A 25,188-nucleotide genomic window follows, 5' to 3' on the forward strand; every position below is an offset into this window, starting at 1 on the left:
CCACAGCAGAGAGCTGGACTAGAAGAGGGGCAACCAGGACAGAATCCTGCGCCCCGACCGGGACTAGAACCCGATGTGCCGGCACCGCAAGGCAGAGGATTAGCCTAGTGAGCCGCGGCGCCGGCCCCCCATGATATATTATAAATAGCAAAGCAAAGTATCTGTGGGATTACCCTTGGTTTGCTTTTGGCAGAGTTCCTAAATTCTTGAGAGACAAGCTTAGATATTCTGAAAATATCACTATGGTGGAAGAAGTTTAGACTAGAAATGAAAAGCCTGCGTGGTTTAGAAAGGGACTGCCTAGAGACCCGACAGGGAGCACAGGCTTAATCAGAAACGTACACATGACCAAGAGGCAGAAAGAGTAAATACCGTTAGCCAATCCCCATAAACATTGACGGTGCAAACGAGGAATTTTCCTATAAAGTAGGTTAAAATATGATGAGCTCCCTAAGAAAACTGGAGGCTGCAGAACAAAGCTGAACTGTGATAGGAAATTCAGTATTGTCAAAAAAAAAAAAAAAGAAAAAAAGCTAATCCTCCACCTGCAGCACTGGCACACCGGGTTCTAGTCCCGGTCGGGGCACTGGATTCTGTCCTGGTTGCCCCTCTTCCAGGCCAGCTCTCTACTGTGGCCCGGGAGTGCAGTGGAGGATGGCCCAAGTGCTTGGGCCCTGCACCCCATGGGAGACCAGGAGAAGCACCTGGCTCCTGCCATCGGATCAGCGCGGTGCGCCGGCGCAGCGCACTGGCCCCGGCGGCCATTGAAGGGTGAACCAACGGCAAAGGAAGACCTTTCTCTCTGTCTCTCTCTCTCACTGTCCACTCTGCCTGTCCAAAAGAAAAAAAAAAAATTCAGTACAACTTTGCTGCACGCATCCAGCTCTGCCGCATAGGTCCACAAAGCTGGGGTGCACCACAAGCTGATGCTCTGGTTTTCACATTTTTGATGGCTTTGTACCATCAGCAAAGCAATATCTGTGTTACTAACCTTAGGTATCTTTTTAAGACAAAATGTAAGGAGTTTTCTGCTTCCCACTTGCAGGGATGTTCTGTGTGGAAAATTAGTTTGTGCTGTTCCAAGTAAAAATGCAGAGGAAGGCGATGCTCCAGCCGCAACTTTTTCACATGGTCGTGACCATGTGTGTGTATCCATGACCACTGCGTCATCCGTGAGACCAGACGGGAGAGATTATGCGTATGTGGCTGATGGCACAGCATGTGGTCCGCAGATGGTAACAAAATGTGATCACTGATATTTAGCGGTACTGAATCTGTGAATTATTTGATCCTGTATTTCATGATGACTATCATGGCTATGCTGAATGACTTTGAACCTGGTGCTGGCATTTATTTCCCTTATAATTAATGTTGAAAATATTAAGTTTCAGTTATTCATTAGCATTAGTTTTTGGATTAACTGGTTATGAGTATTCACGTGGAAAAAGGACATATGTGTTTTTTAAAAAATATTTATTTATTTATTTATTTGAAAGTCAGAGCTACACAGAGAGAGGAGAGGCAGAGAGAGAGAGAGAGAGGGCTTCCATCCGCTGGTTCACTCCCCAATTGGCCACACTGTCTGGAGCTGTGCTGATCCAAAGCCAGGAACCAGGAGCTTCTTCTGGGTCTCCTGGTGCAGGGGCCCAAGCACTTGGACCATCTTCTACTGCTTTCCCAGGGCATAGCAGAGATCTGGATCAGAAGTGGAGCAGCCGGGTCTTGAACCGGCGCCCATATGGGATGCTGGCACTGCAGGCTTTACCACAGCGCTGGCCCCACATATGTGTTTTAAGCATGGAATTTCATTAACTGTAAGGTGATTTATTTATTTGTTTGTTTATTTATTTTTAAAGTCCCAATCGCTTTACATCATAAAGTTCCCGTGGTGAGTTTTCAATTTTCTTTGCATCACAAAAAACTATAGTTGACATTTTTTATGTCCTAAATTATCTGCTTAATGTATGTGATTCAGATACACATGTGAGAAGGTTGAGAGAACAAAAATCTACAGGGAAAGCTTGGTTAAGTGCAAGCTCAAGTTTGATTTTTAGTTTAGGAGGAACTTACATACTGTTAACTCAGAGTGGCTATACCAATTTACATTCCCACCAACAGGGTAAAAGGTTCTATTTTCTCTACATCCAATGCAACATTCACTATCATTACTCTTTTTATAGCTGTTCTAACAGGTGAACGATGATGTCTTTTTGTGGTTTTCATTTGCATTTTCTGATAATTAGTGGTTTTGTAGACTTTTCATATGTCTCTCACTCTGTCCTTTGCTCTTTCTCTGTAACTCTGCTTTTCAAATAAATAAAAAATAAATCTAAAAATACATCTCTTCCCTCTCCCATTCCCACCACCATGTTCAACAGGGATCACATTTCAGTTAATTTTCAACACTTAAGAATAACTGTGCATCAATTACAGATCTAAACCAGTCATATTAAGTAGAACAGATAAAAAAACTACTAAGAGGGATAATGTATTTAGTTGTTCATTAACAGTCAGGGCTATGCTGATCAAGCCACCATTTCCCATAGTGTCCACCTCACTCCAACAGGTTTCCCTCTTGGTGTTGTGAACACCCAAGTGGTGGAGTTGGAAGCATACCAGGGGATTCCAATTCAATCCCATTGAGGTGGCATGTACCAATGCCATCTCACTGTTCCAGGTGATCAGTTTCAGTTCACAGTTGGTCATGGTGAAGGGACTGGGAGTCAAAGGGAGCACATAGACAAGTCTAGTACCTGCTAACGCTAACTGATGGAGTAAATAAAGGGGAGAGTGATCCAACATGGGAAGTGAGATACTCAGCAGACTCATAGAATGGCAGATGTCCTAAATAGCACTCTGGCCTCAGAATCAGCCCTAAAGGCATTCGGAGCTGGCTGAAAAGCTCATGAGAGTATTTCAGGCATGGAAAGCCAAAACACTCTGGCAAAAGATCTCTGCGAGTGAGATCCCAGTGGAAAGAACAGGTCATCAAAGAAGGAGGTACCTTTCTCTGAAGGGAGGAGAGAACCTCCACTTTGACTATGACCTTGTCTAAACAAGATAAGAGTCGGAGAACTCAGAGGGCTTCCATAGCCTTGGAAACTCATGACTGGAGCATAGGGAGATTACTGATGCCATAGACAGGAGTGTCAATTGGTAAAGTCAACAACAGGAGTCACTGTGCACTTACTCCTCATGTAGGATCTCTATCCTTAATGTGCTGTACATTGAGATTTAATGCTATAACGAGTACTCAAACAATATATTTCACTTTGTGTTTCTATGGGGGTGCAAACTGTTGAAATCCTTACTTAATGCATACTAAACTGATCCTCTGTAAAAAAAAAAAAAAAAAAAAAAAAAAGAAATTATCAATTCCCAACTTGACTCTCACTGGGATTAAACATGACAATAGGTCTGATCTGATTTCATCATCATTTAAATAAAATCATCTATTATTTTTCACTTTATGTTTCTGTGTGGGAGCAAACTGTTGAAATCCATACTTAATGTATACTAAGCTGATCTTCTGTATATTAAGATAATCGAAAATGAATCTTGATGTGAATGGAAGGGGAGAGGGAGTGGGAAAGGGGAGGGTTGTGGGTGGGAGGGACGGTATTGGGGGGAAGCCATTGTAATCCATAAGTCGTACTTTGGAAATTTATATGCATTAAATAAAAGTTAAAAAAAAATAAATAAATCTAAAAATAGATACCGCAGCTTCTTCTGATGGAGATTCTAACCCAATCTCGGTTGCAAACGTTGATACCAAAACCGCATGTAATTATGACATAAGCCAAGCCAGGAAAACAGCCTCAAACATTTATTGACTTTTTAAAATCAGAATTTCAAGATATTTATAACTGAATTTCAAGATATTTATAACTGAATCAGGAAAATATTAATAAATTCTTCATCCTGAGCTTCTCTTATGTATATATAAAATCATTATGGTTTTTTAATTTTATAAAATCTGTATTAATTATGAAATGTCTTGTTTATTTTAGTATTGTGTAAACCAAACCTGCAGGAAAGTTCAGTTAACAGAAAATACCTGTAATGCCACAACAAAATGCAAAGGGAATGGGGTAAGAAACTTTTTAAAAAGATTTATTTATTTACTTGAAAGTCAGAATTACAGAGAGAGAGAAGCAAAGGCAGAGAGAGAGAGAGAGAGAGAGGTCTTCCATCCACTGGTTCACTCTCCAGATGGCCGCATGGCCGGAGCTGCGCCGATCCGATGCCAGAAGCCAGGAGCTTCTTCCAGGTCTCCCACCTGGGTGCAGGAGCCTAAGGACTTGGGCCATCTTCTACTGCTTTCCCAGGCCACAGCAGAGAGCTGGATCAGAAGTGGAGCAGCTGGGACTAGAACCAGTGCCCATATAAGATGCTGGCACTGCAGGCGTCGGCTTTACCTGCTACGCCACAGCACTGGCCCCAGAAACTTTTCTTTTTGTGGTTCTAAGTTTCATATTATTGTTATTACTAATTCAAAATAATCATGAGTCCTATTGGAGATTACTGAATGCCTGTTACTTTTCAAATCATGTCACTGATGCCTAGCTCACTTATAAAAAGAAAATCAGCGAAGCTAATTCTAACACCACTAAGTTAATTGAGCGAGATGTACATCTCGTTTATTGTTAGGTTCTCCCAATTTCTCAGTTCAAGTAATATGTTTACATTAAAAGCATTTATTCTTTTAAACACAAGCAACCACATGTTTGCCTTCTATCATGAACATATTTGTCTCTCTAATATATTTAATAAATAAACTTATGTCTATATATTGCAGAGTATACATGAATTTTTGTTGTTGCTTGTTTGGAAGGCAGAGACAGACGGTGACAGGCAGACAGAGAGAATCTCCCATCCACTGGTTCACTGTCCAAATGCCCCCACAACAGCCAGGAATGGACCAGCCTGAAGCTGGGAACAGGGGACCACTGTGGGTCTTCCATGTGGGTGGAAGGGAACCAAACTACTAGGCATCATCTGCCTCACAAGGATGTGTGCTAGCAGGAAGCTGGGATCTAGAGCAAAACTGGAACTTGAACCTTTGCAGTCTGATACAGGCAATGAGCTTCCCAACGGGCACCCTAATCCCTGGGCCAAACACCTGTCCCAAAGAATACACCAAAATAAATGAGTTAATATTTGTGGAAAAAATAAACTCACCTCTGTGAATGAGAAGAGCATAACTTTATAGAATCATGTTTTTAAAAACCTGAGTGAAGAGAAAAAATTACTTATTAAGAAGAGCCAATTAAGTGGCTAGAAATGTACTTTTTTGTAGGTACTGATTTTGCCATTTGACTATTTCATATGTAAAATTTCCATTTCTCTTTCCAATCTGTTTCCTCATGTATATATTCATAGCAAGCTTAAGAAAAATAGCTGTTATGTAGACGTCAGAAATTCCCATCAGATGTAAAGACTTTCTGATTCAAAGTAATTTTATATATTTCTGTTTCAGATTTGTAATAATTTTGGAAATTGTCAGTGCTTTCCTGGCTACAGGCCTCCAGACTGTGAGTTCCAGATTGGTTCACCAGGGGGCAGCATTGATGATGGCCGTGCTGAGAGATCTGGTGAGAAGAAACTAAACTTTTAAAGTGAAATCGAATGTGGTTTTACAAGGAACTAATTAAGGAAATATACATCTGAGCCAGTTCTATGATCTGCTGAGTAATCCCTAAGTTGTTTTGACTGATGCTTTTATTGCCTCCAAATAGTTGTAATCAACCCTAATCAGCTGAGTTAAATGAGTTAAAATAAGAATAATTTTCCTTCGTTTCACTAGAAGTCATTACATACATTGAAGAAAATAATGTAGAGAAGAATAAAAGCCACAGAAGTAGTTTGCATTCTATATTAGTAACGACTTCGTAGATTACTTAGAAAGCAACTGTAGGATACAGTGTTCACTCTGAATAAACTTTGAAAAGCCATGCGGTAAAATATAAATGTATACATTCATCTAAAGCTGCCAGTAAATCAATCACAGTTTAAGTGACAGAGTACCTATTTAGACTTTCCTTTGCTCCAGCGAATGAACAAAACATCATCCGCTACTGAACCATTCATTCACTGCCTCTACAAACATGTTATCAAGGAATACCACAGTTCAGAAGGTCCATCCCGAGCCGGCGCCGGGGCTCACTAGGCTAATCCTCCGCCTTGTGGTGCCGGCACACCGGGTTCTAGTCCCGGTCAGGTGCCGGATTCTGTCCCGGTTGCCCCTCTTCCAGGCCAGCTCTCTGCTGTGGCCAGGGAGTGCAGTGGAGGATGGCCCAAGTGCTTGGGCCCTGCACCCCATGGGAGACCAGGAGAAGCACCTGGCTCCTGCCTTCGGATCAGCGCGGTGCGCCGGCCGCGGCGGCCATTGGAAGGTGACCCAACGACAAAGGAAGACCTTTCTCTCTGTCTCTCTCTCTCACTGTTCACTCTGCCTGTCAAAAAAAAAAAAAAAAAAAAAAAAAGTCCATCCTCTCAGCAACACGGGGGGTTCATGTGAGTCTCAATGAAGATGGGCTGCGTGAAGATGGGCTGCGTGGAAAGCAACAGCCTTAACTACAGGTGCCTGAAGTCGCAATAAAAGGAAAGGTGAATAAGTTCCTAGACAATGTCCTTATTTGTGAATACCAATGAGTAAGGCCTAACGATCAAGTGCATTTAATATATCAAAAATGACTATGGACAATATAAAAAGATAGGCATTGAATTATGTCTCCCAAAAAGGTATGTTAGAGCCATAAACTCCAATATCTAAAAGAAGTGATCTTCTTAGGAGATAAAGTCACTGCAGATGTAATCAGTAACGTTAGGATGAGGTTGTGGTGACGCAGAGGGACTCAGGGTTGGTGGGAGCACACTTGCCGCACTGGCTGCAGTGCCTTCAGGAGGCTGTGACAACAGGCCTGCTCAGGACGAGGGGCCGACCAGGAGATACCTTGGAATTTAACACGGAGTGTCTTCAGGTCATTCGGACATTGAGAAGTCCCTTACGTATATAAGATATTTTTTAAAACGCATAAATAACTAGGACAAGACTCAGACTAAGATGCCTAAGAAGACTATTAACCCTAGATGTTAATTCCTAGTTTCGATAAAAGTCTGACCATGTGTTGATGCTCCAACACAGACTCATTTTGCAGTAAAGAGGAGAGGTGTTTCATTAGTATTAACTTCTTTTTGTCCCCGTTGGGTGTGTATTATTATTATTAACTTTTATTTTTAATAAATTATTATAATTTAATAATATAAATTATATTGTTATTAGTAATTAGACCCTGCTTCGTCATTGTCAAAATATTACTGGAACAAAATCTAAGGAAGTCAACCTAGTAACCGCAGAGTTAAGGAATACCATCTTAACCTAAAGAGTTTGGAAAGCCACCAAACAGGGAGCCGCCTGAAGCCTCAGCCATCAGAAAAGCACAAGCCCTGAGTGAGGAGAGAGAGAGTGAGATTCCCAGAGTCCCACTGCTACGGTAGTCACATGCCCAGTTACCTCGTGAACGAACATTCACAGGACTTAAAAAGAAATGGGAGAGCATGGCCTGTTCAGAGGAATAAAATAATTGACAAAAATCATGCTGGAGGAAGCCCCCAGATCAGACTTACCAGGCATAAAATTTAAATCACTATCTTAAATACACTCAAACATCTAAAGGAACATATAAAGAACTTGTATCACTCAGGAGAAAGAAACGTGTATGAACAGGATGAGACTATCCCTAGCAGTCAGCAAATCACCACTCAAAAGTACACTAACTGAAATGGAAAGTTCACTGCAGGGGTTCAAAAGCAAATGTGAGCTAACAAAGCATAAATGTGACTTATTTCGAGGGCAGTGCAGTTGAAACTGTTGACTCTGTGGGACAGAAAGAAATTCTGATGTGTGTTTTTAAAAAGGAAGAATCTGGTCTGAAATGAAGTCATCACTCCCAATCACAAAAAACAAAAAACCTGAAAAAGAAAATCAACATTAGCCCCATAGGAGAACTGAGGGTTCAGAGAAACCACTGCCAACAAATTATTTATCTGGGTGAATAGATAGTATCACAGCATGCTACAGCTTAAATCCAAGGCAGAGAGCCCCACAGAAGCCAGGATGAGGTTCCTTAAACCATTATAGCGGTCCTGGGTTCCAGCAAGTAGTTACAATGTATATAAAGGCAAAACAAGCCCATCAAAAACCCACAATATGAAGACTCCCTGCAGCCTCAGTACCAGACTCCCGTGGCAGAGACACTGGGATTTTCAAACTGAAATTCTAAAATGGCTGCGATTAGTATGATAAGGAAAATAATACAAGAAATTATCAAGAACAGAATGTCTGAGAATGAACAAATTAAGGGGGAAAAAGCTTGTATTTTTTATTAATTGATGTAACAAAAATGTAACAAAAATAATTTGTTTAAAATAATGATAATAGCAATATTTTGTGTATTAAGCTTAAACTTATTTATAGGTGTTAATTGTATATGGGAGTACATGGATTAGAAATTAAATGTTTTATATATATGTGTGTATATATATGTACATATATATATATAATGCTAACTCAGCAACAGGAAACTTGAGAAGCTGCTTTAATTTCAGATGAAGGGGGCCGGCTCTGTGGCTTAGTGGCCTGCAGTGTCAGCGTGCCATATGGGTGCCTGTTTGAGTCCCGGCTGCTCCAATTCCAATCCTGCTCTCTGCTATGGCCTGGGAAAGCAGTGGAAGATGGCTCAAGTCCTTGGGCCTCTGCACCTGCATGGGAGACCTGGAAGGCGCTCCTGGCTCCTGGCTTGTGATGGAGCCCAGCTCCAGCAGGTGCAGGACCTGTGGCTGCTGAGTACTGACAGATTGCACTCACATGTTTTATAACAAATAAAGTAAAATAAAATCCACCCCCAATGAAACAGTAAGGATATATGTTAAACTGACAACAATTCGAGCTCAATTGCACACAAAACAACATGTCTACACTCCTCACACACTATGTTCCTGTTGCATTTTATGTCACTTCATGTTGTGTATCTCTTAACATATTTTGGCTATGGTTATTATTAATATTTTCCTGTTTTAGCATTTGTACTAGAGGTATAAGTTATTTACTCATCACCATGACAACAGTAAAAATATTCTAGTTTTGTTTGTAGATTTACCTGTATCAACCAGTTTCTTATGCTATCACATTGCAATTTAGCATCCTTTCATTTCAATTTGAAGAACTCTTCTTAGCATTTCGTAAGGCAGATTTAGTGGTGATAAATTCTCTCAGCTTTAGCTTGGCTGAGGAAGTCTTTGCAGAAGAATTAGTTGGACCTTCATCTAATGCCGCATACACAGCTCAACTCAGAATGGACAAAAGCCTTAAATCTGAGGCCGAGTCTCCGAGACTCCTAGGACGGCACCAGGGGAAGCCTCACACTGATCCTGAGCGATCTCAGAGATACGACACCAAAAGCACAGGAAGCAAAATAAATAACTAAATAAGTGGGTGACAGAGAACTAAACAACTTCTGTACCACACGGGAAATATTCTACAGAGCACAAGGCAACCTGTGCAATGAAAGAAAGGTTGTGCAAACCGTATTTCTGATACGGCATTAACCACTAAGCTGCAAAAGACTCATACAACTTAATAAGAAATTAAGATCCCTTATAACCTGTTTCTTAAAATAGGCTAAGAATCTTAGGAGACACACAAATAGCCAACAGGTAGGTGAAAAACTACTTAAAATCATTAATTATCAGGGAGATGACAATCCAGACCACAGTGAGATGTGATCATGTATCTTTCAGGATAGCTGTTATGAAAACAGGTTCAGAAATATTGGCAAAGATGGGATGAAACTGAACCCCGTGCACCCTGTGGCTGGAAATGGTATGGATGCTATGGGATGAAATGTAGACTTTCCTCAAAAACTGAAAACAGATATTCAATTTCACCTATACAGATTTTAAAATAGTCACTTATTATTAAAACTACAATAGTAGCTCATTCCTAACAATTTGTTTGATGGACTTAAAAAAAAGTGGCAAAACACTGTTTTTGCAAAAATACTGATACACAAAGTTATTTCTTTGTGTTTGTTGTTGTTGTTGTTGTTGTCTGTTTTTGATTTTTAAAAACTTTTTGCAGCCGTTGCCACGGCTCAATAGGCTAATCCTCCACCTAGCAGTGCCGGCACACCGGGTTCTAGTCCCAGTTGGGGTGCCGGATTCTGTCCCAGTTGCCCCTCTTCCAGGCCAGCTCTCTGCTGTGGCCAGGGAGTGCAGTGGAGGATGTCCCAAGTGCTTGGGTCCTGCACCCCATGGGAGACCAGGAGAAGCACCTGGCTCCTGCCATCGGATCAGCACGGTGTGCCAGCCGCAGCGCGCCGGCCACGGCAGCCATTGGAGGGTGAACCAACGGCAAAAAGGAAGTCCTTTCTCTCTCTCTCTCTCTCTCTCACTGTCCACTCTGCCTGTAAATAAAAAAAAAAAACAAAAAAAACAAAAAAAAAAACACCTTTTTGCTTCCATGTCTAAGGGAGAACATGCAGCATCTGTCTTTCTTGGGCTTACTTCACTCAGCATGATGCCCTTTAGTTGCAAAAATTTTTATGTAACTGATAGAATCTCATCTTTGTATAGCTGGAAAATATTCCATTGTATACGCCGTAATGGAGTGCATCAATCCCTCTTCTGGGTACATATCGAAAGAAATTGAAACAAAATCTTGAAGGTAGATTAACACCCCTGTGTTCACTGTAGCTCTATTCACAATTACCAGGATGTGGAAAATGCCTAAATGTCCACAGACAATGAGTGTATGAATAAAATGTGCTATATTCATACAATGAAATCCCATTCAACCTTCACAGAGAAGGAAATTCTGCAACAAGCAACATTGTATTGAATTATGAGGCCACTTGTGCTGAGTGAAGTAGACCTGTCACAGAAAAGAAATGGCTCATGATTGCACTTATGTGAGATGCTTAAAATAGGTAAATTCATGAAATCAGAGTAGAATGATGGCTGTCAGTGCTTAGGGAGGGGACTTGAGTTACTAGTTCATAGGCATAAAGCATCAGTCAAGAATAGAGATGTGCTGTATAATACTGCAGCTAAAGCCAGCAATAATGTATTGTATATTTGAAAATTTAAGAGGGTAGATATCTTGATAATTGTTCTTATCAAATAAAAGCACATTATTTCATCAAAACACTGAACCAGACATTAAATTTTCATGCATATATAAGTATATAAGATTAAGAAAAATATAACTTGATTTAAATATATACTGTGTTCCTGCTGTTTCATTTCCAGATGTGTTTTTTGTTAAAAAAGACTACAATACACATCAGAACAACTGGCTGATTCTGAGTTTCTACATTTTTCTGCCATTTTTCATGATTTTCATTATTGCGATCATTAGGAGAAATGAAGTGAGAAAATCATGCGACAAAGAGAACAGAGAACGTGAAGGGTAAATACAACTTAGTCAATGTATTGAGTTAAATTTCACTCTCACTGGCCAAGTGTCGTATGTTCACACTTATGCTATAGAATGACATTTGTTCATAAATGTGTGCTACTGTAATATAAATGTTGTTCTTACAATTTCAGTTTCAGTCGTTTGCTGTTAGCATGCTGGGGCAATAAAAAGCTCTGTTCTAGAACTTTCCTTGATGAGTGTTCACACACTCCTGGGGACTTAAAAAGTCAAAAGAAAAAGACACGCACAGTATCTGTGTGCTCTTCCACTGGGGTCTAACTCGTATAGTGGAGTTGCTTTACTTCAGGGAAAACTGTCTCTAATATACAAGTTTTGCTGCAACTTCTGTTTCATTTCTATAATTCTTTCTCTCAAATACTATAAAGCACTTCTCTTCCAAATGCCTTTAAAATTATACATTATTTCTTACAAATTTATTATAAATCTGTGCTTGCTATTCTTACATCTGTGCTTCTTCGCTTCGTATGACCATTTAATCACTGAAGTCAAGAGACCCTACCTGCAGCATCACATGTGAGAGTTTGAGTTTTTACAGCTGGGTAATTTATTTATGTTGGCCTGGGTAATTTAAGGCCAACACAAATTGAATTAAGGTTCACTGAGCTCAAGGTTCCAGAAGCTGGGAGGGAAAGGGTCTGTAGCCCGCGTGGTCCTTCTCGCCTGTGGGGCCTACGGAGTCCCGGGCAGCACACATCGGGCGAGGAGCCCATTCAAGGGCCAGAGCCAAACTGGATTCCCCAACAGATCCACTCTGGAGATCATGAAGGAATTACTCCACTCACGAGGGCCGGGCCTCTGAAACCTCTCACTGGCCCCACTCCGTAGCACCTCGCCGCGGGGATCACCTTTCAACATGTTGTTGCAGGAAGGCATTGAAACCAGAGCAGTGACCAATGGTTTCAGCTGCAAAGTGCTCTTTTTCTTGGAGAATCTCTAGTTGTGCATATATCATACATATGTACTAGTCAGGTAGAGATGGGTCGTATTCACTGAAAGAAGAAATGACCTAACCGGGCTACCATGATTCTTTACAGAGAGAACAGAAACAAGAATCCACAGAGACGTCTGACAGGTGACCCTGCTGAGAGGATGTGGGTGATGTACGTATTCCACAGTCCCGACTTCCCTAACGCCTCTGCCTCGGGATTCCTCAGAACTCTTCCCAATAGATCTGAGACATACGCACTTAGTCCTTCATTTTTGTGTATTCTACAAGTAACATGCACTACTCATTTTTTTGAAAGCTTTTATTTAATAAATTCAAAGTTCATAGTTACAGCTTTAGGAATATAGTGATTCTTATCCCCATACCCGCCCTCCCACCCCCACTCCCGTCCCACCTTCTACTCCCTCTCCCATCCTATTCTTCACTAAGATTCATTTTTAAGTATCTTTATATACAGAAGATCAATTCTATACTAAGTAAAGAGTTCAACAGTTTGCATACACAGAGACACACAAAGTATAAAGTACTGTTTGAAAACAAATTTTATGGTTAATTCTCACAGTACAACACATTAAGGACAGAGGTCCTACATGTGGAGCAGGTGCACAGTGACTCCTGTTGTTGATTTAACAATTGCCACTCTTATTTATGGCATCGGTGATCACCCGAGGCTTTTGTCATGAGCTGCCAAGGCTATGGAAGCCTTTTGAGTCCACAAACTCCATCAGTATTTAGAAAGAGCCATAAGCAAAGTAGAAGTTCTCTCCTCCCTTGAGAAAGGTACCTCCTTCTTTGATGGCCCATTCTTTCCACTGGGATCTCACTCACAGAGATCCTTCATATAGATAATTTTTTGTCACAGTGTCTTAGCTTTCCATGCCTAACATGCTCTCATGGGCTTTTCAGTCAGATCAAAATGCAATCAGGGCTGATTCTGAGGTTAGAGTGCTGTTTAGGGTGTTTGTCATTCTATGAGTCTGCTGTGTGGCCTGCTTCCCATGTTGGATCATTCTCTCCTTTTGAATTCTATCTATTGTATTACCAGACACTTGGTCTTATTTATGTGATCCCTTTGACACTTATTCCTATCTATATGATCAGTTACACACTTAAAATGACCACTTTAGCATGTAAGATGGCATTAGTACCATCCAGGTTAATGGGATTTGGAGTCCTATGGCAAATTTTTAGCTTTACTCTTCGGGGTAAGTTTGTAGGAACTCATTTTTTTTTACTGTATACCAATATACAGTATATACAATATGAAGTATACCACTCTATTGTGATTAAATTTTATTAAGATCCATGTGCCCAGGAATTTGTCCATTTTTTCTGTTTATCAAATTCATTGCCAAATAATTATTCATAATAATATCTAATCATTTGTATCCTTATATTGCAGGTTGCAATTATCTATTTTTATATCTGATTTTATGTATTTTATTCTTTTTTTCATAGTCTAGCTAAATGTCCATTTGGTTTATATTTTCAAAGAAGTAGTTCTTCATTTCATTGGTTTTTTTTAATGGTTTCTTGATTCCACTTACTTATATTCTGAATTATATTATCTCTTTCTGATAATATTTATATATTTTTATTTATTTATTATTTATTTATTTATTTTGACAGGCAGAGTGGACAGTGAGAGAGAGAGAGAGAGAAAGGTCTTCCTTTTTGCCATTGGTTCACCCTCCAATGCCCGCCGCGGCCGGCGCACCGGGCTGATCCGAAGGCAGGAGCCAGGTGCTTCTCCTGGTCTCCCATGGGGTGCAGGACCCAAGCACTTGGGCCATCCTCCACTGCACTCCCTGGCCACAGCAGAGAGCTGGCCTGGAAGAGGGGCAACCGGGACAGAATCCAGCGCCCCGACCAGGACTAGAACCCGGTGTGCCGGCGCCGCAAGGCAGAGGATTAGCCTAGTGAGCCGCAGCGCTGGCTCTCTTTCTGATAATCTTGAGTTTGATTTGTTCTTTTTAAATTCCTAGTCACAGTAATAGGTTGTTTGATATCTTTCTTTTTCAATGTAAGCATTAATTGCCATAAACTCCTCCTGTTGGTGCAGCTTTTGCTGTTTCCTGTGTGTGTTTTTTTTTTTTTAGTTTAGCCGACAATAAGTCATAACTTTATGAATGATGGAAATCATACACATTTCGAATCAAGCAGTTACTCCATTGAAACATCAGAAAAGATCCTGGATTTTCAGATGGTCACATATTAATTGCATAGCAGCATCTACAGTGGCATTTCCGCTGGGGCTGCCTCTGCTCTCGACACCTCCGCCTGTGACATTACCAGATCCTTCCTCACTTCCACGACTGTTTCGTCGGCCTCTCCTCTTCACCGTGCTCTTGCACTCTTGGAGTCTGTGTTTTCCTTTCTCGTGAGCTGCGGCTTCTTCAGCTGCTGCTAGTGTGCTTGCTGAGAACATCCCTCAGGCTTGGTTTGCCCAAACGCTGTGTGGACATCTGTGATGGGCTCCTGGAGACGTCTGGTTTTGTGATGGCAAAGAGAAAATTGTTAGACTTCCAGACAGTGTCTCTAGCAACTCACGCGACCTGTCAGAGACCCAACGTGGAGATAGCCTTCCGTGCCTTCTTTTCACTCCCACCCTGCTTTGCTTTACTGACTGGTTCTTCACTGATTTCAGTGGCTGCAGCCTCCTGAGCCCGTCGTGGGGTTGCCTGTGCAGGATCTTGTTCCTCAGCTCTGGCACTGCTTCCTCATCGTCAGATTCTGTCCCAGACCCCGTCTCAGCCTAGGCTATGGCCACTCCTGCTCCCTACCGGGGACAGTTTCTGTGGCTTCCCCAGGCATCGTGTGTGGGGAACATGGAACCAAGATGGTGGGAGAAAGAGCTTCCCACAGGTTTTGGTATGTTGTGTTTCCATTTCCATTTATTTCAAGAAATGCTACATTTTATTCTTAATTTCATTCTTTCTCCAATGATTAAGTAGCAGGTTGCATGCATTTATGTAGCGTCTGAAGTTCTTCTTGTTGATTTATAGTTTTCTTGCATTGTGGCCCAACAAAGATACTCATAGATTTCTACTTCTTACAGTTCGTCAGGATATATTTGGGATCTTTCATGTGCTCTGTCATGAAGAAAGCTCAATGTGTTGTTGGAAAGCCTTCTGCAGCCATTGCATGGGATGTTCTATAGGTGTCTGTTAAGGCCAATTTTGCAACTCACACTTGGTGTTCCTCTGTTGATTTTCTGTTTGGATCATTTGTCAGTTTCTGAAAGTAGGGTATGAAATTCCCCTACTTTTTTATATTTGAATCTACCCCTTTCTATAGGCTTATTAATGCTTAGTTTATGTATCTGAGTGTACTGATGTTGGGCTGATATTTTTTACAAGTATTGTTTCCTGTTGGTGAAATGGACCCCTAATCATTATATAATGATCTTGTCTCATTTTTACTGCTTTAGGCACAAAATCTATTGTATCTGACATGAGCATGGCTTCTGTCGCTCTATTTATGGTCCATTTGTATGGATTATCTTAGTATCCATCCTTTCACTTTCAATATGAGTGTATTCTTAAAGAAGAGAGTTTCTTTTTTTAAGGAAATATTTATTTATGCATTTATTTAAAAGACAAAGTGAGAGAGAGACAGAAAGATCTTCCATACACTGGTTTATTTCCCCAATTTCTACAATGGTCCAGGCTGGGCCAGGCTGAAGCCAGGAACCCAGAACTCAGTCAAGATCTCCCATGTGGGTGGCAGGTTCCAAAGTACCTGGACCATCATCCACTGCTTTCCCAGGTACAACTATATACATACATGGAAATCAGACAGCTTACTACTGCACAGTCAATGCATAAACAAGCAAAAATAAGAAACAGTAGGAAGCTAGGACTAGACAGGGAGCTAGAACAGAAATGGAGCAGCCAGAACTCAAGCCAACACTCCCGGATGCTGCCAGGGCAAGTGGTAGCTTAGCCCACTGTGTCACAACTACGGCCTTTAAGCAGTCTGTAGTTGTTGTTGTTGTTGTTGTTGTTTAATTTTTAATTAATTCTGTCAGCCTGTGTTTTTTAATTGAATTTACATCGCTCACGTTTTAGGTAATTATTAACAAGCAAGTTCTTTCTATTGTCATTTTGATACTTGTTTTCTAGTTTTATTGTAGTTCCTCTCTTACTCTCTTTTGTATTATCTTCCTTTGTTGTAAAGTGGTTTTCTGTAGTAGTGTGTTTTGATTCCTTTATTATCTTTAGTAAATCTACTAATACATTTTTTCTTTGTGGCTACCCCGAGGCTTACAAATAAAACATAAAGTTTGGTTATAACAAGCTATTTTGAAATGATAACAGCTTGACATTGATTGTAAAGACAGCAAGTGAAGAAATAAGAAGTATGAGTGAAAATAACTCTGTTCCTGAACTCCATTCCTCCTAACATTCTCAATTTTTGGTAACCGATTTCACATCTTTATATTCTGTCTTTTAACATTATTGTATACGTTATCATTAATTGTTGTCAGAGCCTTCTGAATCTGTATGTGTAGCTACTCTTTCTTGTATTTTCCTCTTACTTATCGAAGTCTTCTTCCAGTCTGAAGAGCTCCCTTTAGGATTTTTTGTGAAACGAGTCTAGTGTGATAAGTTCTCTCAGCTTCCCTCTGTCTGGGGAAGTCTATCCCTCCCTCATATCTAAAGGATAGCTTTGCTGGGTACGGTTTTGGCTGGCAGCTATTTCCCTTCAGTACTGTGGGAGTCTTGCTCTACTGCCTCCTGGCCTAGGAAATTTCTCCTGAGCAGTCTGCGGTCAGGCAAATTCGGCCCTCTTCTGTATTGTTCATTGATTTCCTCTTGAGGACTTATTGATTGTACTATGTCCTGGGGTAGACTCAGAAGAATCGGATCTGGGAACCGCTGACATGTGCATCTCTCCATGTTTCAGAAGTTTTCTGATACCAACTTCTCAAGCCCCTTTTGCTCCATTTACCCAGGTATTTGCTCTTTTAACGCTGCACCAAGGGTTTCTCCTGATTGGTTTTTTTTCTTCTTTTTTCTCCTGTTTCCAAATAGCCTCTCTTCATGCAAGCAGATTTTTTTTCCTGTTTGATCTCTTTTCGATGAATTTTGTTGACCGTGATTTTCATTTTGAAGGCTTTCTGTTTTTTTTTTTTTAATTTTAAGCTAATATGAAACCATTAAGTTGTTTTTCTCTGTTCTCTTGAAGTCCATTACGTTTCCTAAAACAGATACTCTGAATTCATCCGAGCCCTTGACAAACTCAGTTGGACAGTGTTGCTCTGGTACTTTGCCCATTGAGTGAGTCCATGGTCACCTTAGAATTCTTGACACTGGGACAGAGCACTGCCTGTGCACTGAAGGGTTATTTGCTTTTCGCTGTCTTTGTTTTTGTTTCTGAGTGTCCTTCCAGAAACGCTAAGCAGTTCACTTATTTCAAGTCTGCGGGTACTTCTGCTGCTTGAGCGCTCGGTGGCGCCCTAAATCAAGGTTTGCCACAAGTCCTCTGCCAATGCACTGTCACTACCTCGGTGGTAGGTTGAGCTCAGGTTGCACCAAATCTGCAGCCTCAGGGGCGGCGTCCAGAAAGCGGTAGCCGCGCCCTGCAAACCTCCCGTAGATGTTGAGCAAGGTTCAGACCTGGGTTCTACGGCCATCCGTGCGGCATGCTAGAGCACACACAGAGCCTGCTCAGTCCAGTCCAGTGCAGGAGTGCAACCAAAGCTCGCACTGCTAGGTATTTTGCTGAGGCAGAGTTGCTGCAAGGAGCCACAGCAATGCTGGCTGAAACGTCTGCGTGGCGGGGTGGCATGTCCACAGCCTGTTCCCTGGGACTGGCCTGGGAAGGGAGGGTCGGATCCGCCCACTGTTAGATTTCACTAGCCCAGCTGGCACTGAGTCTCAAGACACCAGTCCTGTCCGGTGTCCCTGGTGGAAGACCCTCCTCTCTCTCACTCTGGCTCTCGCTCTGTGTGCGTCACCCTTTCTTTCAAATAGATAATGATGAATAGACATTTTAAGATATAATAATAATGGCAAAGTGATAGTAAGCAAATCATAACCTGAACGTTAGTCATAGTGAGAATCCTTTGCACATGATTGCTATTGTCTTCACATGTGTGAACTCCCTGTTGATGGGAAAAATCTGTGTCTAATCTTTTATTTAGTCTTAGGTGATTTTAAGAAACAAAATTGTACAAGACTGGTGAAATAAATAGATTTGGACTATTCTTACAGTCACTTTATGGTTGTAGTTTTTCTGTCTGGTACTTGCATTTTAAGTCAATACTAATGTAATAAAGTGAATAATTTTGTATTTAGCCTTATGATCTGGAATTCATAGATAGTTTTCCAAGAGTCAGACTTATCTCTAATAGTTATCTTTTGGTGTCTGGGTATAATTTGATCTGAAATTTGTAAAAGAAATGCAGCATTAGATAAGGATTATACTGGGAGCTGGCTGCCACTGAACACACTGTAAATTTCTATTTTTTTCTGTTTTCCTTCACTGTAGTAATTCATCCATTGTCCCAGTAAGCTATGATGTGGAATACTGATATTGCTAAGAACTACAAAAAAATAATCTAAAGGAAAAAGTGTGTTTTATAACTCTTCTGTTACCCCAAATGCATTTTAAATGCTAAATTTCTGGAAAATAAAGTCTATGTTTGCCAAAACTCGGGCTCCCATGTGTTTCTCCAAGTGCAGCAGCAGTGGTGGGCCCCCTGTTGAGTGTCTGGTGAATGGAACCTACAGAGCTAGGAGCTGGAACGGCCTTTCCAGACCACCCTATGGTTCCCCTCAACCTCCTTCAGCCAGGCAGGAGCCCGGAGCCCAGTGGTTGCAACTGCTGCCATTCTACTCCCAACAGCAAGGGTGTTGTCCCAGCCAGTCTGCCATGCAACACTGCATCCTCTCCTGACCCTCTCAAGTCTGGGCCCACCGACGTCCATGGCCCAGGGCAAGTGGTTAACCCTGCTGGGAAGTTGCTCTACTTTTCCTGTACCACAAGGTCACACCAGCTTCACCTTCCATGTTCTACAAACTCAAGTCAGGCTGCGGAGGGGTTTGTTAGAGTCCAGTCTCAGGACCCAAGAGCTAGAGAGGGTGCTTGCTGGGCTACATGGCTGGAGGACTCAGTGTAGACCTGGAACAGGCACCCTCACTTAGCTGACCTTGAACAAGAAGGTGTGTGTCTCCTGGGACTGAGAGGGAAAAAAGTAGCCTTGATGGGTCAAAGACCTTCAGCCCACACGTCCATCATTCAAGGCTGAGAAGCCCCCACGTGTCTCTGGACAGAGGTTGGGTCACTCTCCCACCTCTGGAGGAGGCCCTTCCTGGGATCGAGTATGGTTCTGTGGCATCTGTGTGTATTAGGGCTTGGATGTTCATAGAGTGATGAGGGTTGGGAAGACAAGTAGCTGTGCAACCAGGAGGTTGGTGCCCATGGGGGCTGCAATGCAAATACTCTGGTGACGGCGGGTTCGGAAACACCACTCCTGGAGATGGCAGTGCCTCACAGACTGGGCGAACACTTGCGGCCGCACTGTGTCGGTAAAACCCCTTCCTAGAGTTATGTTTGGCTCAGGCTTACTTTGTCAAGAGTTGTTTTTTCTTAATGAGAACAAATGGTTTGACATTTGCTTTTTCACTAATCTCCCTTATCAAGTAATATACGAATATAGTGGGAATATTTTTAAAGATTTATTTATTTAATTGAAAGAGTGGCAGAAATATATATATATATATTTAGAAATATATATATATTTCTCATGTGGGTGGCAGGGACCTAAGCATTTGGGCCATTTTCTGCTACCTTCCCAGGTGTATGAGCAGGGAGCTGGGTCAGAGGCAGAGCATCTGGGACTCATGTCCTGTGTGTTGCACTACAATACTGCTGCCACTATGGAAATATGTTCAAAATATTTTTGAAATGCAGCCTTAGAAAAAAAGTGTCCCAGGCAGGGAGTAATCAAAATGGCTGAACAGAGAGGACCTGCGATCACCCCAGCCCAAGGAAAGTTCCAGAACAACAAAGAAATGGCCAGAGCTGCAGGAGACTGAGAAAAAGAAGTGACAGGAACTGCCAACAGCACAGAGACTGCAAAAGCCAGCAGGGAGACAGAAAACAAAGCACACAACACCACCTGCGCGGGCTGCCAGCCAAGGGACTCCCTCTCGGCAGATCAAGGTAAATGAAAACACGACGACCACAACCACAGGCAGCCGTGACTACTGGAGAATCCCACAGCCCTGCAGGAGTTCTGGACACAAGACACGGGAGAATCCCACTCCGCTGTGGGAGTTCTGGACACAAGCCCCAGAATAAGGTTCAACGCCCTCCGAGCAACCCGGGAAAGTTCCCTTCCACTTCTTGGAGCTTGGTGCCAGCAGCGCCCCATACACAAGCTCAGAGGAGCAGACCTGAGGGATCCCTCCAGGTGCAAGGCAAGGGCCCAAATGTCAGCACTGCACGCCCCGTGGGAATTCAGAATAGTCCCTACTGCTTTATGTTAATAGCTTTCTAATGATTTATTTATTTATTTGAAAGGCAGAGTTACATGGGTGCAGGGCCCAAGTGCTTGGACCATCTTCTACTGCCTTCCCAGGCACAAAGCAGGGAGCTGGATCAGAACCCGAGTGTCCAGGACTTGAACTGGCAGTCCATTATGGGATGCCAGTGTCACAGGCAGCAGCTTAACCTGCTGTACCACAACACGAACAGGTGCCATTGTGGAAAGCTGGCTTCGCAGACAGCAGCTTAGCCAGCTACTCCGTAATGCAGGCCCAGCAAAAGCTTTTTCCTAGATTTATTTATTTATTTATTTGAAAGAACTACACAGGGAGAGAAGGAGAGGCAGAGAGAGAGAGGTCTTCCATCTGCCGGTTCACTCCCCAATTAGCTGCAACGACCGGAGCTGCGCCGATCTGAAGCCAGGAGCCAGAGCTTCTTCCGGGTCTCCCACATGGGTGCAGGGGCCCAAGGACTTGGGCCATCCTGCACTGCTTTCCCAGGCCACAGCAGAGAGCTGGATCAGAAGAGGAGCAGCCGGGACTCAAACTGTGGGTTTCTATGTGGGTCGCTGCAGGGGGGTGGCTTTATCAACTAAGCCACAGCGTGGGCCCCAGGATTTCTTAATCTTTATTGTTTTCCAGCATCTTGGGCCTTTGGTAAAGCACAACATTATTAGACTTTTTCAAAATTTGCTACTTGTGCACTACAAAAGACAAACCACAAACTGGGAGAATGTATTTGCATACCATGTATCTGGCATTGGACTTGAATTGAACATACCTAAAGAATTCCTACCTCTTGGATAAAGATGAGAAACAGCTTGAGTTTTAAAAGATGGGCAACATTTGAGTACACGTTTTACCAAAGTGTGATTCATAATGGATACATGAGTGAATGATGATATCATCGTAAGAAGATACTTCACATTTTCGTGGTGGGAAATGACTGTGGAGAGACTACACTCAAAAAGGCCAATAACAAAATACCCTGACAAGGATATGAAAGGGAAGACATCCCATATTGCTGATAGGAAACTAAAATTATACAACCACTTGGGAAAACAGTGTGCAGGTTTCTTAGATATTAAATATAGGGCCAGTGCTGTGGCATAGTGGGTAAAGCCTACAGTGCTGGCATCCCATATGGGCACCTGTTTGGGTCCCGGCTGCTCCAGTTCTGATCCAGCTCTCTCCTATGGCCTGGGAAAGCAGTAGAAGATGGTCCAGGTTCTTGGGCCCCTGCACCTGCATGGGAGATCTGGAGGAAGCTCCTGGCTCCTGGCTTTGGATTGGCGCAGCTCTGGCCATTGCGGCCAACTGGGGAGTGAACCAGTGAATAGAAGACCTCTCTCTCTCTCTCTCTCTCTCTCTTTCTCTTTCTCTCTGCCTCTCCTTCTCTCTTTATGTAACTCTGACTTTCAAATAAATAAATAAATATTCTTTTTAAAAAAAGTTAAATATGAATCTTACAACCCTGAAGTTCCACTACCATCTATTGACCCAACAGAAATAAATGCATATGTCCCCACAAGACACCCCAAAATATTATCCAATTAGTGAATAAATTACAAAATGGGGTCTACCTACACAATGGAATATTACCCAGCGATGCTGGATCATATGTTTATTCTGTGTTTAATGTGCTAATGCAGAGCTTTCTGACTTGTTAGAGATGTTATATGCACTGTTTCCCATTTTCACCACAGTGTGGAAGGGCTCCATATATCCATATCTTTCCTAAAACTGTTTTGACTTAGAATAGTCATCCAAGATGTGTACTTCATGATTTTGATTTGCACTTCTTTGATCACTAATGATGTGATCATATTTCCATATGCTCTTTGATTATTTTTTCATATGTTCTGTGGAGAAATGTATTCAATTCATTCATCTGTTTATGATTTAAATGATTCACTTTTTCTGAGTTGTAAAGGCCATGATATAATCCAGAAATAAATATTTGATCAGATGTATGGTTTGCAAAAACTGTATCTCTTTCTGTTCGCTTACAAGTTTTTGTGTAGGTTCTTTGAAACCTTTTAAGTTTCAAAAGATATGAACCAAAATAGAAGAGAAAAAATAGAAATAAAAAATAAGTTTATTTTTACATAAGAAATATACTCTCATGACAAGATAAATAGATGGATGGTGATCAAAGCAGAACACTGGCAAAGCTGGTTCTGTGGCATAGCAGGTAAAGCCGACACCTGTGACACTGGCTTCCCTTACGCGCCTTGGTTTGCATCCCAGCTGCTCCACTTCCGATCCAGCTCCCTGCTAATGCACCTGGGAAAGCAGCAGGAGATGTCCCAAGTGCTTGGGCCTGTGACACCCATGTGTGAGATCCAAATGAAATTTCTAGCACCTGGCTTTGGCTTGTCCCAGTGCTGTCCATTGTAGCCATCTGGGGAATGTACCAACAACAGATGGAAGATTCTCTCTTTCTTTCTGAATTTTGAAACAAATAAATAAATTTTTAAAGAAATAGAAGACTAGTAAAGGTTATAAAATACTGATAATATTAATCCAAAAAATAATGGAAAGTCACAAATAAGCTATGTTAGGAACAGACAGATCATATGAGCTACAAATGTTAAGGCAGCAGATCACAATAAACAATGTGAACATGAATTTTAAAAGTTATATGAAATGGAAAGTTCCTGGAAAAATATGACTCATCCAGTTGACTGAACATAGACAGAGGTTAAATAATTTTCACATATATATTTAATTTATTTTGAAAGACCAACAGGAAGACAGAGATTGCCATCCTCTGGGTTATTCCTCAGATGCCCATAAGAACTGTGGCTAGGTTAGGCTGAAGCCAGGAGCAGGGAACACAAGCCAGGTCCCCAGCACAGGTGGCTTTAACTCAGCCTGCTGCTGCTGTTGCATTAGCAAGAAGCTGGAATAAGGAGCAGAGCTGGGACTTGTATCCGGGCACTTCAGTATGAGATGCGGGTGTGCCAATGGTATTTTTTTTTTTTTTACAGGCAGAGTGTACAGTGAGAGAGAGAGACAGAGAGAAAGGTCTTCCTTTGCCGTTGGTTCACCCTCCAATGGCCACCGCGGCCGGCGCGCCGCTCTGATCCAAAGCCAGGAGCCAGGTGCTTCTCCTGGTCTCCCATGGGGTGCAGGGCCCAAGCACTTGGGCCATCCTCCACTGCACTCTCTGGCCATAGCAGAGAGCTGGCCTGGAAGAGGGGCAACCGGGACAGAATCTGGTGCCCCGACCAGGACTAGAACCCGGTGTGCCGGCGCTGCAAGGCAGAGGATTAGCCTAGTGAGCCGTGGCGCTGACCGCCAATTGGCATCTTAACCACTACACCAAACACCTGTCCTGAATTAAATAATTTGAACTATTGAATTAAAATGTTCCCAAATCTTCAGTCCACTTTAGTTCACTGATTTATATATGTATATCTATTTACTGATTATATACATATTTACATATATAAAGTGTGAAGGAAATTAATCTAATCCCACAGCAATATTTTTAGAGAAAAGAAGCTGAAAGATAAAACTCCAGCTACTTTAGGATCCTAAAAAAACAGTGAAGAATTATAAGGAAAGAAAGAAAAAATTACAGGTCAATTTCATTCATGAATGTGGATACAAGCACTTCAAATAAAGTACTGGATATAAAATTAAGTTTCTTAATGTAAACATATGAAGAAATTTTGCTTAATCCAGAAATATAAAATTGTTTGATATTAGAATGTTGTGGAGGTGCTACTTTAGTGGATACACAGAATCACCTTGATTGTGCTGAAACGGCACTTTATAAAGCACTCAGATCTCTTCTGTGGTCCAGGAAGCACTGCTATGACAGGGATTCATTCCTCTCTGGGCACCAGCACACCAGACACAGGAAGCAATGATGTTCCGATGCCAGGAGCTGGCAGCAAAGACGACCCTGCTCCGGGGGGACTGAGCAAGGGTAGGTCTGTGCTGGACGCAGCTTGATTACAAGAGGCAGCTTTGAAGTTGCAGCATATCAAGGGTTAGTCAAAATCGCCTGAGCTTCTGCCGAAGTTGATGAGGACTGAGAGCCCGAGACGCTGAGTGCACAGGTCTGTGCAGAGCAAAGAAGCCAAGAGGGAAAAATTGCACCGAAGTGGAGCTCCAGAAATGTGCAGAGGAACCCCCTGGGGTGATCACCTGCATGCAGATCTGTGCAGGCATGGAACACCCTTCCGAGAAGGAAGGAAAGAATTCTCATAAGACCAAGCAACTTCCACATGCCA

General features: G+C 42.1%; 1 protein-coding gene and 1 pseudogene across 3 annotated transcripts in view; one reads left to right on the forward strand and one right to left on the reverse strand.

The window, feature by feature from the left end:
- ADAM18 (ADAM metallopeptidase domain 18) overlaps positions 1-13,975 on the forward strand; it is a 58,642-nt gene extending 44,667 nt beyond the window's left edge. The window contains exons 16-20 of one of the 2 annotated variants that reach the window (XM_070069672.2): positions 1,046-1,235; positions 4,011-4,091; positions 5,480-5,594; positions 11,311-11,470; positions 12,535-13,975. In XM_070069672.2, coding sequence (XP_069925773.2) covers positions 1,046-1,235; positions 4,011-4,091; positions 5,480-5,594; positions 11,311-11,470; positions 12,535-12,793 — 805 coding nt within the window. In that variant the 3' untranslated portion in view covers positions 12,794-13,975. The remainder of the gene's footprint in view (positions 1-1,045; positions 1,236-4,010; positions 4,092-5,479; positions 5,595-11,310; positions 11,471-12,534) is intronic. The other variant, XM_089327358.1, reaches the window with a different exon arrangement.
- A 593-nt stretch (positions 13,976-14,568) lies between these two features.
- LOC149127902 (nascent polypeptide-associated complex subunit alpha pseudogene) lies at positions 14,569-19,087 on the reverse strand (annotated as a pseudogene). The gene has a single exon (XR_016230078.1). The product of XR_016230078.1 is annotated as a nascent polypeptide-associated complex subunit alpha pseudogene (transcript).
- Between the last annotated feature and the right edge of the window lie 6,101 nt (positions 19,088-25,188).

The sequence above is a fragment of the Oryctolagus cuniculus genome, chromosome 2 (assembly GCF_051225735.1).
Source record: "Oryctolagus cuniculus isolate XC-2025 breed Fujian yellow rabbit chromosome 2, ASM5122573v1, whole genome shotgun sequence".
Classification (NCBI taxonomy): Eukaryota; Metazoa; Chordata; class Mammalia; order Lagomorpha; family Leporidae; genus Oryctolagus; species Oryctolagus cuniculus.